General features: G+C 35.9%; 1 protein-coding gene across 9 annotated transcripts in view; it reads right to left on the bottom strand.

The window, feature by feature from the left end:
• Positions 1 to 17,031, bottom strand: part of IQCB1 (IQ motif containing B1) — a 48,731-nt gene that overhangs the window by 10,589 nt on the left and 21,111 nt on the right. For 4 of the 9 annotated variants that reach the window (XM_036849624.1, XM_036849622.1, XM_036849621.1 and 1 more), the window contains exons 7-12: positions 11,677 to 11,776; positions 8,517 to 8,695; positions 6,430 to 6,539; positions 5,711 to 5,820; positions 1,873 to 2,015; positions 120 to 268 (exon numbers count right to left, since the gene is read on the bottom strand). In XM_036849624.1, coding sequence (XP_036705519.1) covers positions 120 to 268; positions 1,873 to 2,015; positions 5,711 to 5,820; positions 6,430 to 6,539; positions 8,517 to 8,695; positions 11,677 to 11,776 — 791 coding nt within the window. Of the gene's footprint in view, positions 1 to 119; positions 269 to 1,872; positions 2,016 to 5,710; positions 5,821 to 6,429; positions 6,540 to 8,516; positions 8,696 to 11,676; positions 11,777 to 15,909; positions 16,853 to 17,031 lie in introns of those variants that run through there. The other 5 variants (XM_036849625.1, XM_036849626.1, XM_036849623.1 and 2 more) reach the window with 5 other exon arrangements.

Here is a 17,031-nt window from a genome sequence, read left to right as displayed (position 1 = left end):
AAGGCTCAGAAAAGCTAAGTGACTTGACCAAGACTTTACAGCAGGTAAACAGGAGAGTCAGGTTTGAACCCATGTCTTTGCCTCCTAATCCAGTACTCTTTTTACTAAATCAGACTCACTGCTCTCTGAAGTGTGACAGCTGCTTTATACTCCACAAGAGATGGCCTCTGTTGGCAAAAATTCTTCCTTTCCCTGTACCCTCTCCAATGTTTCTGGATAATCAATGCTGATTTCTCTTCTATTTCCCGATTATGTTTTTCCACCTGACCTAAAAAGATAACAAACACTATTACAACATACTCACTTCTACGCTTTCTCAAGTTCTAGAATCAGGACAATGAAAGTACCAACAATCTTGCAGTCCTTTTATTTTTTTCAATATTGATTTTCCCAATTCTATTATTTTACAATGGTTGTAAGATTTTAGATACAAAACGCTCCAAAAGCTTTCTCAGATTATGCATCTTCTTTAGAAAAGACTCATGTCATTTTTTTGTCTCAGAGGAATGAGAAAAGGGCAAAAAATCCACTAGCAAGAACATTTAGAAAAAAGAATCACAAGTAAATAGTTAGAAAGTCATTCAGTACTACCAAAAGGGAAAGGCACATTGTGTATATATGTTACCTACTCTGCGTGGTTCTAAATTTCTCTTTAGTCACTCAGTTAGTTCTACAGATGACTTTCTGGGAGTTGGTCAGCATATAGTCTAGGGTTCACAGGAGCTAAGTGATAGAATAAGGCAGAAGGTAAAAATAAAAAGGGATATATTTGAGAGACAGTACCAAAAATTGATAGGATTTAGTGGTGAACTAGATGTGGAGGGAGGGAAAAAATTCTAGGATGTCTCATAGATGGGACACTGAGTAGACTGTTGGTGCAATAACCTGAGAGATGAGGAATACAGGAAGAGGAAATCAGTGAGGGAAGATAATGACTAGTTTTGAGGATGCTTGTGGATATCTAAGTAAAGCTAACCAATAGGCAGCTGGCTACAGGGCTGTGTTGTCCAATGTAGTAGGCACTAGCCACAAATGGTTACATAAATTTAAAGAAAGTAAAATAAAATTTTAGATCCTCAAGTGCACTAGCCACATTTCAAGTCAACAGCTACCTCTAGCCATTGGTATTGTGAAGATATAGAACATTTCAGTTTGTAGAAAGTTCTACTGGGCAGGGCTGGTCTAGAGCTTAGGAGAGAGGGTGAGGATGCAGACAAGATTCCACAGTGCTAAGCACTCAGTTGGTAGTTGAAGCTGCAGTTATGGTTGGGATACCTCAGGAAGAGCAACATGAGAATAATGGGGTAAGGATGGAACCCTGGGAAACATCTGTATTTAAGGGAAAGAAAGAGAAATAAGAGGCTAGTGAAGGATACTGGGAATGAGTAGTAGAAGGGGGAAGGAGTAGAACAAAAAAGGAATCTTGAAATGACTCACATCTCCCAGACTACACTTTAATATTAATTTCAGCTTAGTGTGTCAAAAGTGGCAAGAGGTGTCACAAGGTTTGTACTGAGTTCTGAGGGCAGAATGTAGCAATATTCTAACACCTTACTTAAGTTCAAGGGGGTTCTTTCTTTATGTCAAAGACAGATATCTTTAAGCATAAAATTTTATGTTTCACTAATTTATCTGAAAGAAAAGAAAAATTACTGGAGAGATTGCTCATCATCAACTAATAGGCCTTAATCAAAATAAAAATAATAACTTTTTTTGACTCAAGAGATTTAATAAGATTTATCTGAAAAAGGAGAAACAGGGAAAAGGTCCACATTTAAAAAAATAAATCATCAGGTAGCTAGGAAATTTGGTTTATTAAAAGATACCCTAATCAGTCTTAATTACACTTATAAAACTGATACTGCCACACACCTGGATGAACTATTTCAAGCATACTCAGCCGTAATTCTCGGGAAAGTCTCATGGCTCTCTGCCTTTGAAGTTGCAGTTGTAATCTGCGGTCCTCTTCTTCCTTCTGTCTACTTAGCTTCAGTAACATCTTTGTTCGTTTAGATCTGTGATGGAAACATTAAGTACACACAATTTTCATAATTATATGTCCACTCAAGAAGTATTTATGAAAAACGGCTTAACCTCACTAGTAATCATATAAATACAGACAGCAAAAAAAATTTTAAACATAATTCCTAGTGTAGTTAGAGTATGATGAAATAACTTTTCATGTGCTGCTCTACAACCTTTCTGAAAAAATATTTTGGATACATGCATCAAAATATTTCTGAAGAAATACTTAAAATATGTATCAAAAGCCTTAAAAATGTTAACCAATTAATTCCATTTCTAATAATTTTCTTAAGGAAAAATCCGATAAGTATGTAAAGACTTACGTTAAAGGATGTTCTCCATAGCATTACAACAGTAACAAGCTGAAAATAAACCATATGTCCTACAATAGTGAGTTATATAAATAAATACTGGTTCATTCACTGGATGGAATTCTATAAACTATGAAAAAATAAAAATTTCAAAGAAGCAATCACTGTCCCTAAGGCAAACAAAGAAGAGATAGAGTTATGCCCTTAAGCTCAGTTTCAAGGGGGAAGTTGAAGGGTAGTGGAATATGCCACTCTGGCATAAAGATCGTTTTGAGCTGGAGGCAAATGAGAATCAGGAAACACAGAAAGAAGCCTTCCCAGAGGATCCCTTAACTGACTAAAAGCAGAAACAGCTGAGAAATGAGGACTGCCATAAATTTCCCCTCCCAAGGAAGTTTTATGGCCATAGAGATGGAAAGTTGATGCTAAGATAGACCTGCACAAATAACCCATATCTCCCATAAGTTCCCCAATATATTTACCTTCCCCAATATACTTACCTTCCCCCAGTTTGCTGCCCTCAGAAACCTAAATCCTTTTCTTTTCACCTGTCACTTCTCTATAAGTTATTCTTTGTTAATGTCTATATAGGCCCAAATTCTTTTTTTTTTTTTTTTTTTTTTTAAGGTAAGAAGTGGATTTATTTAGAGAAATACATGTTCCATAGACAAAATGTGGTCTGTCTCAAAAGGTGAGAACGGCCCTGGGAGAAACACACTCCACAGAGTGTGGGCCATCTCAGAAGGCGAGAGCTATATAAGCCCAAATTCTAACCACCCCTTTAAGTTATGCATCATGTCAGGTTTCTTCCATGTGATGTGTGCTACACATGTTAAGAAACTGTTTTTCTCTTGTTAATCTATTTTTGTTTTTGTCAGTATAATTTTCAGGGCCCCAACCACCAAACTTAAAATATATAGAGGTAAAAATTGTTTTCTTCCCCTACAAAGTCAAACAAATAAAATTAAAATACCTAAGTATCAGCACCATGATAGAGGAAGGTAAATTGTGAGCTGTCCTGCTTGTGAGGCAGCTGTTAGCTGCTTCAGTAAACCTTGCTGAGGAAAAGGGTACTTAACAGAAAACAAAGTTTCTGACCATGAAAAGTGATTAAATAAAGAAGAAATCCCCAAGAAAGTGCTTTAGCAAGGGTGTGACTATAAAAGAGTACCTCTTGTTGAATCCAAAGCTCTGATGAATCTAGGTCCATAACTGTGAGTGGTGGGCAGTCCCTCCCCCAAAAAAACATGGGAGAGGGAAATTACTCTGAGATAATAATCTGACCACAAAGAGACAGAAATAACCTTGGCAGAAAGCCCAGCTACAAAGGAAGTAAAAGAAATTTGCATAAACTGTTGCAACTAATAGAAGAGGAAAGGTGCTGAAGCCTGGAGCAAACTGGAGATTCAAAAACTAAAAACTCATTATAATGTGAGATTTAAATAATTTTGGCTTCATGGCTAATGTCTTATAATGGATATATTTATAACTGGTCTGGTGTTGTTACATAAAGCAATGGAATTTCTATTTTAAAATAGTGGAATCTTAATTAGATTCCACAGATACCCCTCTAAGTGGACAAAATCTTTAATCCTAGGATACTTCTAAGTAAAGATTTTAATATTACAAAGAAAAGTAAACTGGCAAATTTGGCAACTACTGTAAGACTAAACATTAAAGGTCTGAATCCATGGCATAGGGGCACCTTTAAATGTAAGAGGATACATAGCTGAGAATGGTAGCAGGAAGAATCCATAAGGGATAACTACTCTGAGTTCACTACAAAGGTAAAGCTATACCAAGAACATCTCAGACTCTTGAATAGAAGAATATACACTGTGACTCTCAAAATATTCATCATTTCCCAAATTTATTTAACCAAAGAAATAACTTTTTTAATATTTGTAAAGAAATAGCTAGTAGGATAGACAAACTTTGAGCAGTGCTGGAATGGATTATACTTGCCTCTCATGAGTACTATTTACTTAACAGATCTGCCTGCCTAACTAGATTTGTAAATCTTCAAGGGCAAAAAATGTGCCATATGCATTTTCCTCCCTACCACATTCTAAGTGCCCAGTAACATGCTGCAAAAAACTTTCTATTATTTTAATTTTGTGAGGTACATAGACAATTATCCCCATCTTATAGATGGGAAATTTGAGGCTGAGAGAGGTGGGGCAACTTGTCCAAGATCATTCAGCCCATAAGTTGCTGAGGAGGGATACAAACTCAAGTCTGTTTAACTCTCCCAATACCTAGCACAGCCTCTGGCATATATTAGGCACTTGAAGCATGCTTAAAAAATTAATGTTTTTTTGGCTATCAACAAAACTCATGCCCAATGATATTAATAACTTACCTTTTAAGTCTTCTCTGAAGGAAACTTTTATCAATGAAAAGCATGTCCACTAAGGGACACAGCCAGAGTGGCTTCAAGACCTTCCACTAACCCATCCAGATTCTTAGAGGCAATGGAAAGAAAACACACAGACACAAATGACTTAGCTCCTAAGGTCATTTATGATAAAGTAGAGCCATCTCGGAGGTGATTTCTCATGCAGCCTAACTTAAAGCTAAATTTTAGTTCACTATTTTAAAACACATTTGTAACTGAGAAACACAGCTGCAGTTATTAAAAGAATAGTTTCAGTTTTCTTAAAAAAAACATTGACTTCTGGAATATGCAAGTTACACTTTCGTGAACTAAAATTTGGCTTTAAATTAGGTTACATGAAATCACCTCTGAGATGGCTCTAATTTATCAACAACGACCTAAGAGCTAACTCATTGTGTGTGGTGTGTGTGTGTTCTTTTTGTCACCTCTAAGAATCTGGATGGGTTAGTCATGTAAAAACTGGGCCATGTCTTCAGTATTTCATTTTTAGTCTACTTGAAATAGCAACAAATGACAAACTATGTCATATCTCAGTGACCATATGTATCCATGCCATATTTACTGAGGAAAATCAGGTTAACATACTTAAACCTTTTTGTACTCATACACATTCTTACCATAATTACATATGAACAATTATGGCAATTTTTAGTTTTAAGGGTTTAATGAGATAATTGACCATTACTGGCTCCCTCTGTAGGCCTGGCCCACAAAAAAGTCTTATTAAGTGAACAGGATTGTGTATTTGTTACATCAGATTCCTGTCTTGCATTATGTCCTTTGCTTTTGAAAGTACATCTGGTTAATGAAGTGCTGGTACTCAGAAATGTATGAAGCAAGAATGAAAGAAACAGATTAGAATATTGAAAAAGAAAAAAAAAAAAACACCCCAAACTCTAAGTTTTCACTCAGCTATACTCTAATAAGATATATCTAGTCCTCTCAGATCATAATTCCTCTCACCCCAATTTTTTACCTGAAACTCCTCTGCAAAGTAATCACAGCAGATGGAAGCTTCTTTAATCTCTTTCTAGTCTGGAAACCCTTCCAATAAGCTTGAATCAAGCAAGCTGCTTGATGCAGTTTCTGAAATTAAAGGCCAGAATTAATTTAGAGACATCTCTAGGAAAGTCTTTTTTAGAAGTTTACTTCTTAAAATATCAGGCCTGGGCAAGTATTAATCTCCATCTTTAATAAGCTGAGCAGGAGGCAACATCTGCATAGGCCCAGGACAGGGAAGGCGTAAGAATATTAAACCTGATCTCCCAAAGGAAGCTCAGTTAGGCATTATCTAGAATATATTCAAGATACAGTCTAGTTAGCTTCAAATTCTCCCTGATTAATCTCACTTCCATTCCCATTACAAGGATTTCATAGTTTTGCTTATTTAATACTTTAACATCTTTGCTTCACTTCCTATGCCTGGCTTCATTTATTCAAAGATTCAAGGGTATGAGGGACTCTTTGTATAGGTTAAAAAAAAAAAAGGCTCTGGGGTTAAAAATTTAGACCATAAACAACTCCTTCTCCCATAAAACTATGGCTGCTCTGGATGTTAGGGGAAAATAAGTAAAGGAAGGGGGAGAGAGAGCAAAAAAAAAGATTCAAGAGACTACCACTATCCAATATTTTGAAACTAAAATGTTTACTGAAATGTTAGTTAATATCATGCAAATTATTTTTATAATTTAATACCTGCTCTTCTACTTCCTGATAGACCTTAGGGCTTAAAAGACCAATGAGATGTCTAAGTTCTTGACTAAACTCTGTCCCAGGCTCTTGTTTATTTAGTAGACTTCTGAGTCCTGAAATGCAATAACAAAGGCACAACTATTAATAATAAAATATGATTTTGTTATCTAATCAGAATTAATTTGAGGTTAAAAAGTCTAGTTTAGAAACAAATGAAAACAATAACAAGATTAATCACATGATTTTTCTTTTTCCTTTTCTCAAAAACTTCTAGATTGAGGTCTTTAGGATTTTCCACTGTCCTGGAGTTCTTATGTGCTCACTTGTGAGATCTGATGCAAAATCTGTCTAGTCAACCTCTTTAATTAAAAAAAAAAGGAAGAGTGGAATCATTGCGATAAGTCAAAGGGTAGAGACATATAGTTGTTTTTTTTTTTTTGAACATAAATACCTTAAACAAAAACATTTAAAAAAAGATAATGAATACATACTGAGTAAATGCCTATCCTGTGGTAGCACTTAAGCAGGTTATTAGTTACTACTAATTAAAGGAAGTTATTATTACATAAAAATATACAGTAATGTATGTAATTTGGGGTAAATCAATAGGTTCCTGAGCTTTTATTATAGGAGAAGTGCTATAATATTAAAATACTGCACTTTCATCCCAAATTAAAACTGAGTAGTAATATAAGTTACAAAGTAAGTACTATTTCCAGGGCATGGAGGAATGATGGATTATAATGTATGTACGCAATATACATAAGCAAGGGAAAATGGCCTTGGACTGTACAACTGGGGAAGCCACTAGATGGGTCTTTCTATGTCTTATACTTTCTTCAAGACTCAAGTTCTCAGCAGTATTAATAATTGTAAAATATCTTGAGGAAACTGAATAAGTTCTACTGTTGAGAAAAGAAAGGGAGACAGCTTAAGATAAAATTCCTTTAGAATGAACTCTGTTGTACATTCACATTTCTATAGAAGAAATCTAATTACAGAAATAAAAAATGTGTATCTGGCACAATATCATCTAGACAGTTTTATTACTGGCACTTCTCTCCCTATTTCTATAATACATAAAATAATTACAATGTTCACAGTAATGACTCATGCAAGATAAGTCACTAAAGTGCCTTCCAAATCATCAAGAATGATTAAAGGCCATTGTAATAGTTTTGGTATTAAATGCATCACATTATATTCTAATTCTTGAAATTTTATATATAACATAACCCTGTATTAGTAAGTATATTTAATCAATTAGAAACATACTTCTTGACCATACTGAATAAGAAAATATATTGTAATGAATTCATGGCTCTGGCTAGCAAAGAAATAAAACAAAGCTAACATATAACTTTGATTAACAGTTGAAAAAAAAAAACTACCTGAGTAATTCTGGGTAAACACCTACATTTTTTCCATGCCTCTGTTTCCACTGCTATATAACGAGGATAAGAGTAAACATCTCACAGGATTGTTATGAAGATTAAATATTTTAATACACAGAAAGTATGAGGAATAGTTATCTGACACACAGTAAATGCTCAATTAAATGAAAGATATTATATGGTAATGGTAAAACACTGAGTCCTTTCCTTCTCAAGTTTTCAGACTTTTTATTCACATATGTTTGATTTTGGAGGTGAGGGAAATTTTTTGTTTGTCTTTGAGGAAAGGCAGTATAGGAGTTGAAGAGTAATTATCAATTGATGTAAAGATCAAAAGGGCTGTCAATCTCTGAAGCACAGCTCTATTTTCTCAGTAAAGTTAGGTAAGATCACTGATCATTTTGGTCATTATTTTACTACACTATATGGTATATTCAATACACAACCTTCTTGTCAGAGAGGGAGCAAATATTCATTGTAACCTTGTCAATAAGGTATCATATGCCGTCTGTTGAGACACGAAGATGGCTGGATTACATAAAGGTTTTTTCCCTGAATTGTTATCTGCTGTGACAGAGTTTATCCGCACATTTCAATTATTGACTTTTTAAAAACACAAGCATTTTGTTTTCCATAAACCATCAATAAAAATGTTCTTTTTGAGACTTGCAAGAAAAGAAAGAATATATGTACTACCTTTGTAGCAGGCACTTAGTCTCAGTAAAATCAAAATTTCCTGATGGGATTCAGCCATCAACAGTAGGAGCCTTGTAGCAGTACTTCTTATGACTGGACTAGGAGTTGATAAAAGTTTGAAAACAACTTCATTTAAAATTGAATGCAGGGTTTTCCCTTCTATTCTGAGTAAATCACCACTAATAGAACAAAATAAAAAAATAAAAAATGTACCGTTACTAAATGACACATAAGTATCACAAAAAATTAAACAATAAAGGTGCAGCAACTTAATGCCTATGGCCTGATCCATGAAGATAACCAGTAGTTTAAGCAGATAGCTTAGTTCCAAGAATACATCACATTAAATCAATTAATTGAATTCTTACTGTAAGGCACCATGCTAGGTAAAGTAAGGAATACAAAGTTGCCCAAGAAACTTGCAATCAAATACTGGAGGAAAGATAAATGTGCAAAATAGTAAATAGATGGTTCAAAAGCTTCAAGGCAATAATAAGAGGAAAATCACAGGACATTAAGTACATGGTTCACTGCTTAATGATGTACGAACACAAACATGTTATAGGAATTCAATTATCATGTACTTAATATAGAAGGAACTTTTTCTTTTAGTATTCCTTTATTACACTAGCAACTTCATGTTGCATTACTGATGTCACGAAAAATTACCTGAAACATCGAAATAGTCAAAAGGGATTACTGGGTGTTCTTTTACTCACCCCACCAAGGAGTATGTGATTTTCTAGGGGTGTGTACCTTTGATTATCCATTTACTACTGATTAGGATATTTTGCAATTCTGTAAAAGTAGATGTTGGCTTGTAGAAAGCAAATAATGGCAATGATTATTATCTGAGAGCAATGCAAAGAGATTCTTACTCAACAACAATATAAATGACTTTTATCCAGTAGAAAAAGTAACCGTAAAGGTTATGCCTGATATTCTCTACCATTCAGCTTCTGTGATAAAATGTTCTTCTGATCCTCTTCCAGATTCCTACTTACAGATTTTTGACCATTCTTTCTCAGTCTTCTTTGTGGGCTCCCCTTCCCCAATATACCCCTTAAAGGTTACTCCCCAGGATTCCATTTTCAGCCCATTTCTTTTCTCACTCTATTCATATTTTCCACTGAGCTCATCTTCTTTCATGTTTTTAACTATCGTTTTTAGGCTAACTCATAAGTCCATAGTTCTAGTCCAGATCTCTTCCAGAAGTCACATTCACTTGTCAGTGGACATTTAAGTTGTCTTGTCTTTGGGTGTTACAGATAAAGCTGCTATAAACATTTGTGTACAAGTCTTTGCACGGACTCTTATTTCTCTGCCTGCTGTAAACATCTACCTATGTTGGACATAACCAATATTGAATTTGTTTTGGCTATACCACTGTCTATTATCCATTATAGAAAACTTGGTGTCATACCTGAAGGCATCCTTTATCTTACTGTGTATCAAAATGCTCAGGAAGACCTAAGGATTTTTTATTTTGACCAGCTTCATTAAAGTATAATTGATATACAACAAACTGCACACATTTAATGTACAATTTGGTAAGTTTTGACGTTTCCCCATCACAATCAAGATAATGAACATACCCATCACCCCCCAAAGCTTCCTTTTGTTTCATTGTAGTCCCTCCCTTCTTACCTTCCCTGGCACCTTATACCCAGGCAACCACTGATCTGCTTTCTGTCACTATAAATTAATTTACATTTTCTAGAATTTTATACATAGTTATGATTGTAGATCCTATCTGAACATCATCAGTTTGCAGAAATGATTACTTTGTATTACTAAAGGAAGAGGGGGAAAAAAAAAGAGCAAAGCAGAGATTCTATGATGGCACAAGTTTGATTTTCTCATCCTTTTAAAGCCAAATCAAAGTATGACCATTTCTGCTAAATTTCCTGCCTTTGTATACTTTACAAATAAAGAAAATTTTAAGATGTAGGCAGTTTCAATAACCAGATGTGGTTAACTTGCTTGGAAACAATTTGATCCTTTCAGATCTTGCTTTTATTTTGTTTGGATGATCCAGAATGGTGCTCAGTCTAGTGCTATTATCCCCCACTACTAAGATGAAACCATCCTGAGTACTCTCAGTGCTCCATTTTTCATGTAGTTTTCCAGTTTGGCTGCTGGAATCAGTCAGTATTCTTGGCTCTGTGTTTCTGGTACTGCTCCTTTTAATCCTTTTGGATTACTGTTTTCCATGACATTGGATAGTTTCCTCAAACGCATGTGCTGATCAGTACTCTGCTGAAAACTTGAAGGGGACTCTGCAGATCTCTGGGGTTCTCTCTTTGTGTAGCTCTCTCTTCTATGGTATCCTGTCTTATGAACTCTAGCCTACTTTTTACCCTCTGCATGTTGTTTCTTACCTGTGTGCACTTGCTTATATTGTTATCTCTGCCTAGAAATACTGTTTTCTCTTCTTCCTCCCTGGCTAATTTCTCATCCGTAAAGTTTCATCTCAGGTGTTAACCTTCTCCAGGAAGTATCCCCCCCTCAGTTTGGTTTAGGAGCTTCTCTAATATTTGTGTACCCTTAAACATTGTAACTTATTACACTGTAATATAATTGTCCTTATGTGTTAGTCTCTTCCACTATACTGTAAGCTATTTGAAGACAAGGTTCATATCTTAATCAATTTTGTAAACCCAATGACAGACAAATACTTGGCACATATAGTAGATGCTTAACAAATCCATATTGAACTGAAAGAGTCAATGATTTCAACAGTATTTACTCTGCCTTTCTATTTTAACCTGGGGAAATTGCCTATTACTTCTTTTATGCCCTTCTATAGCACCTGGCAAATACTAAGCTTGCCGTTTACTAAATAAATATATGATTAAACATTTTTTATTGTGATCCCAATATTTTCCTTCAGATATCACAGTAATTTTTCTTCTCTAAGCCTGAGATTTGGGCTAAAATCTTCTTAAGCTCTGAGATAAGATACAAATTTGATAATAAATTTCCAGTCTTTTACAGTATTTTACAACCATTTTTTTCTGAAATACAATGGTAATAATAGAGCTTTTTAAATGCCATGTACAAGTCATATACAATCGATGATTTTAGGAAAATTGGAATAAAATTGGTAATGCTCTGATCACAAATAAAAAATTCTACATATTTTGTAAGGCCAAGTTACCTGCTGATCTGTAGTATGTTCTGTAGCATGGTCATGACCGTAGATCCTACCTGAACATTGTCAGTTTGTAGTAAGTGCAAGAAATGATCACTTCGCAGTACTAAAGGAAGAGAAGATAAGAAAGATTAAGATTCTATGATGATATAATTGGTATTTACTTGCCCTTTCAAAACCAAGCCAAAGCATAATCATTTCTGTTAAACTTCCTGCCTTTATATACTTTGCAATAAAGATTTTTTAGAATAGTTTCAATAACTATAATAGATAGCTATTCCATTTTTATGGACAGTTACAAATAAAGAAATACTAAGCTAAGATGGGACTTCCCTGGTGGCGCAGTGGATAAGAATCTGCCTGCCAATGTAGGTGACATGGGTTCGATCACTGGTCCGGGAAGATCCCACATGCCACAGAGCAACTAAGCCCATGCGCCACAACTACTGAGCCTGCACTCTAGAGCCCACGAGCCACAACTACTGAGCCCGCGTGCCACAAATACTGAAGCCTACGCACCTAGAGCCTGTGCTCCGCAACAAGAAAGCCACCGCAATGAGAAGCCCGCGCACTGCAGCGAAGAGTAGCCCCTGCTCGCTGCAATTAGAGAAAGCACGAAGACCCAACGCAGCCAAAAATAAATTAAAAAAAAAATAAAGAAATACTAAGCTAAGAATCTACTGTTATCTCCCCTTAAATTAAAAGTAAAATATAAAATCCTAAGACTGAATCTCCTTTTCTAGCAGTGATTTCAGTGAAGAAAACCAAGTTTTCTGTGAAAAAAAGAGAACGTGAAGGAATAGCAATGGTACAGATGACTGTAATCAGCGGCTCGTGTCCTTAAAAATTTAATTGTTATATAATGTGTCATGTTTATCATGTTTGCTAATATCTTATCTTAAATAATAATAAAATCATTAACTACCCAGAAGAGTATTTGTTTTTATTGGTTTATAATTTTTAGGCTCTGAGCAGCCAGTTATGAAGACTTGGCACTGGATGCTTACACAAGTCGCTTAACCTCTCAGAACACCTATTTCTGCCTCTGTAAAACTAAAAATAACAGCTCTTTCACAGACTACTGTAAAATGTCCTAGAACAGGGTAGGTTCCCAGTAAATGTCAGTTTATAGTCCTTTCTTCACTAACTGATCAGAATTTTTTTTAAAAATAAATTTATTTATTTTTGGCTGTGTTGGGTCTTTGTTGCTGTGCATGGGCTTTCTCTAGTTGCGGTGAGTGGGGGCTACTCTTCGTTGCGGTGTTTGGGCTTCTCATTGCGGTGGCTTCTCTTGTTGCGGAGCATGGGCTCTAGGTGCACAGGCTTCAGTAGTTGTGGCACACGGGCTGTAGAGCGCAGGCTCAGTAGTTGTGGCACACAGGCTTAGCTGCTCCATGGCATGTGGGATATTCCCGGACCAGGGCTCGAACCTGTGTCCCCTGCATTGGCAGGCAGATTCTTAACCACTACACCACCAGGGAAGCCCCTCAGAATTTTAATTAAAGTGGGATCAGGTATGTTGGCAAGGCAGCTCTGTGAACACTACCCTAGCTTCTACAAAACAACTTTCCTCTTTTCCTCTTTCAGTTTCCTGAGGGAACGTATTTGATTTCTTTCACATACTAACTACTGTTCTTCATTTCTATTTATATAATCCAGTATTTCAATATCTCACCAGATACCATTCTTTTTTAATGTTTAACAACTTCAAAACACAATACCACTACTATTAAATATTTTTATGGCTTCTAATTTTCTATTCTTTAATAGCAAAAAAATTCTCCTCTGTAGCTGGGATAAGTGTATTTTTCCATTTTTGTCTACTTAAAGATGTTTCATTAACAACTCTTTAATTAACTCTGAATTCACTGAAATCATGTAGTATCTAGTGTGTATATACCTTTTTTCTATATTGGAAAAATTATGATAATTTATTAAAGTTATTCTACTTTATTTTTTATACTATTTGTCTTATATTATTATATAACTTATTTTTGAAGCCTCTATTATGTTTTTCAAGTGCAGTCAGATAACTATTTGGTCCCCCAAACTAAAACTGATACTTTTGCCCATTTCTTTATTTAATTAAACTTTTTACAATTAAAGTTTCAAACATATGTAAGAGTAGAGAGAACAGTATAATGACCCTGCATGTACCAGTCACTCAACTTTAACAGTGATCAACTCACCAACAATCTTGTTTCACCTATCCCATCTACTTCCTGCCTCCCATTTTATTTGAAAGCAAATCTAAGACATCAAATCATTTTATCCACAAGTATTTCAATACATATTCTCAAAACATATGAATTATTAAAAAATAAAACATAGCCATTATCTAACCTAAATAATCATGATTCCCTGATTTTATCAAATATCCAGTCAGTCCTCCCATTTCCATTTTTTTGTGTGAATTTTTAAAAGTTTATTTGAATCAAGATCCAATTAAGAGTCACACATTGGAACTGGTTATCTTTCAAATTTCTTTTAACCTATGGGTTTCTACTTTACCTTTTTTCCCCCTTGCAATTTATTTGTTGATGAAACTATGTCAATTGTCCTATGAGTTTCCCACAGTCTAGCTTTGCTAACTGCATTCCTGGGGTATAATTTAATGTTTCTCTGACCTTCTACAAATTGGTAGTTGGAGCTCCAGGATCAAAATGATTCATGTTTGAATTTTTGGCATATCCATGTCATATGTGAGGTTATGATGAGGCACTTATTATCTGGTTTTCTCTCCTTCTGAGGTGTTGACAGTGATGGATAATTCACTAAAGGTTGCAAAATGGCACTATTCTATCATACCTTTTTCACTTATTAGTTGGGATATGTTTATAAAGAAAAGTTTCTCCTCATCAATATGTAAGAAAAGGCAGTATAAATGCTGGACTCTTCATTTACCAGTTTTCAAAATGAACTGGTCCCCTAGCAGACTCTAATGGTAACTTTTATTAATAGTGGTATGGGAATATATAAAAAAAGATTAGCAAAATGTTGATAGTTGTTGAAGCTCAGTGATGAGTACATAGGGGTTCATTATACTATTCTACTTTCCATAATAAAAGGTTAAAGTTAATAATCTCACTATATTTGATGAGTTTTAATCCACTGTAGTTATTACCCTTATTACTGTTCAAATTTCCCATTTTTAGCTAGTAGAAGCCTCCTTATGTTGGCTCCTGAGTCCTTTTCACAGAATCCTAATAGACTTTGATTGCTTCCTTCCTATCTAGTATTCAAGATACTTTTGGCTTACCTTGCATATTTTCTACCTCATACCTATATACAGTCAGCCATTTCTCCAAGGAGGTGGTTCTTTTGAGAGAAAAGGTTACTGGACATCCTAATTTTGTATCCAATTGTTTAACTTAGTTTTAATACCTACTTTATTGGTGTTTTAAATCTACAGATTGATCTGCGGAGTATTGTCACATTTGTTATAATTTTTTTTTTAATTTGAAAATGGTGTTAATTTATTAATAATAACTATGAATCCGAAGAGTTGAAACCACCTTAAAAACACCTCCACATACCAGAAAATGACCCAGTTCACAACAATATATATACACATACACATATATAAATTTCTCTGACCTAGTTACAAATTCTATTGCACAGAGTATTCCTCTAGTACCTACGTCTTTACTACTCTCTGCCTAATGGAAACATCCTGTTTTGGATAAGAGCCCTGATGCCTGGCAAAGCACCTCACTGCGTGTATCTACTGCCAGCAGATCAAGGAGGCCAGCAAGGAGAAAACACGAATGGCCCTAGAAAAAGGCATAATACATATTTAATCTCCTAATTCCAACCTTATATCAACATACTATAGCAGTTGTTTTCCATGTAAGTTAAATACTACAAGAGTTATGTTTATGAGTCTGAAGTTTAGCTCTACACTGGGCCTAGAATTTGGCCTCAAAACCACAATAATGTGACCCTGAAAGAAAAATGTGGCTAATTCTTTAAGTAACACAGAATTTCCAATTTTCTAATTTTTATTGGGTTACAATCGAGAATGTTAATTTAACAACGTGATAGAGGTTGGCAGTAATATATATTAGTACAAATGTGTCTATGTTTTATATAAATTTGCAGTTAATCAACTACACTAATAATAAATATAAGAGTTATCTTTTTATTTGGGTCTCTTTCACATTCATGTTTCTTTCACAGGTTAGAAAAACAAACCTTCCCGCAGGAATTGACAAAGCAAAGGAAAGGAGAAGCTCTTACTGGCTGGGATCCACTTCTGGCACTTGTCGCAGAAGTAGGACAGCTGCTCCTCTCTCCATGACACGTCCCCTTCATCACTGTTTAGGGAGTCCCCGCTCTGGTCATGAGACAAGTCCATGGACGCCTGGTCCTCTGACTCGATGATCAGCAGAGTCTCCCCCTCCACCTCTCCCTCCTCCAGCCCCTCCAAGGTGGACGTTCTTGTGGCTTCATCGTCGTGCTGACTGATCAAACTGCTCAGATGGATGTTACTCTCCATCCCTCCCGGCTTGCAGGTTCAGTGCTCTCGGGAACAATCTCAGTCTCTGGACACTAAGCTTGAAGGGGCTCCTTGCTGACCACACAAACAAACTATCAGAAGAGCGTCTGCCTGGCTCTACTCAGACACAAGGGGCACTTAAAGCAATTATTTAGAATATACGATCCATCGTCCTTTTTCTGATCAAGTTTAAAAGGACGGTGACCACAAAAAGGCTGAAGATCTCACTAAGCTGTTCTCCATCAACACTCACACACACTTAACGCTGTCTGTTCCATCAATATCTCACACGCATTTCAAGTCACGTTTTTTGAGATCCTTTTGCCAACACCATCTTCTCTCTTTCTGCTTCAAGTTGCTCAGTCAGAAGAATCTGTTCTCCCAAAAGACGAATATTTTCTTTTTTCCGATTTTGCCTCTCAATGTCTCTGATCACTCCGTCACGAAGCCTCTGCTGGTCCTGCCGCTGCTTCATATGCACGCCCGCCATGGTGGCCGCCGTCAGCACCACCAAGAGGCCCAGCACCACCTTCGAGCTCCCCGACATCCCGGCGCCGGCCACCGTGGCCTCTGCTCTCAGTGCCCCAGGCCTGGGGCCGCCGCCGAGCACGCGCCGTTGTCGGGGCGGGCCAGGCTCGACCCCTTGAGTGCAGAGTCCCAGCTGCCGCCAGGCGCGAGCAGTCGCTTGTTATAATTTTTGAAAAGGAATATGGCATATTTAAAAATTTTTCAAGTATTCTCTCTCTCACTGTCTCTCTTTAACTAGGTCTTTAATATCTCGCTATAGTGTGGCTAAGTACTTTATATTTTTGGTAAAATAGTTCTTTAAGTTGGGAAGTTTATAATAATATTTGTTCTATAAT

The sequence above is a fragment of the Balaenoptera musculus genome, chromosome 4, assembly GCF_009873245.2.
Source record: "Balaenoptera musculus isolate JJ_BM4_2016_0621 chromosome 4, mBalMus1.pri.v3, whole genome shotgun sequence".
Classification (NCBI taxonomy): domain Eukaryota; kingdom Metazoa; phylum Chordata; class Mammalia; order Artiodactyla; family Balaenopteridae; genus Balaenoptera; species Balaenoptera musculus.
Note: the sequence above shows the minus strand (reverse complement) of the source record. Positions and strands in the feature narration are given on the sequence as shown.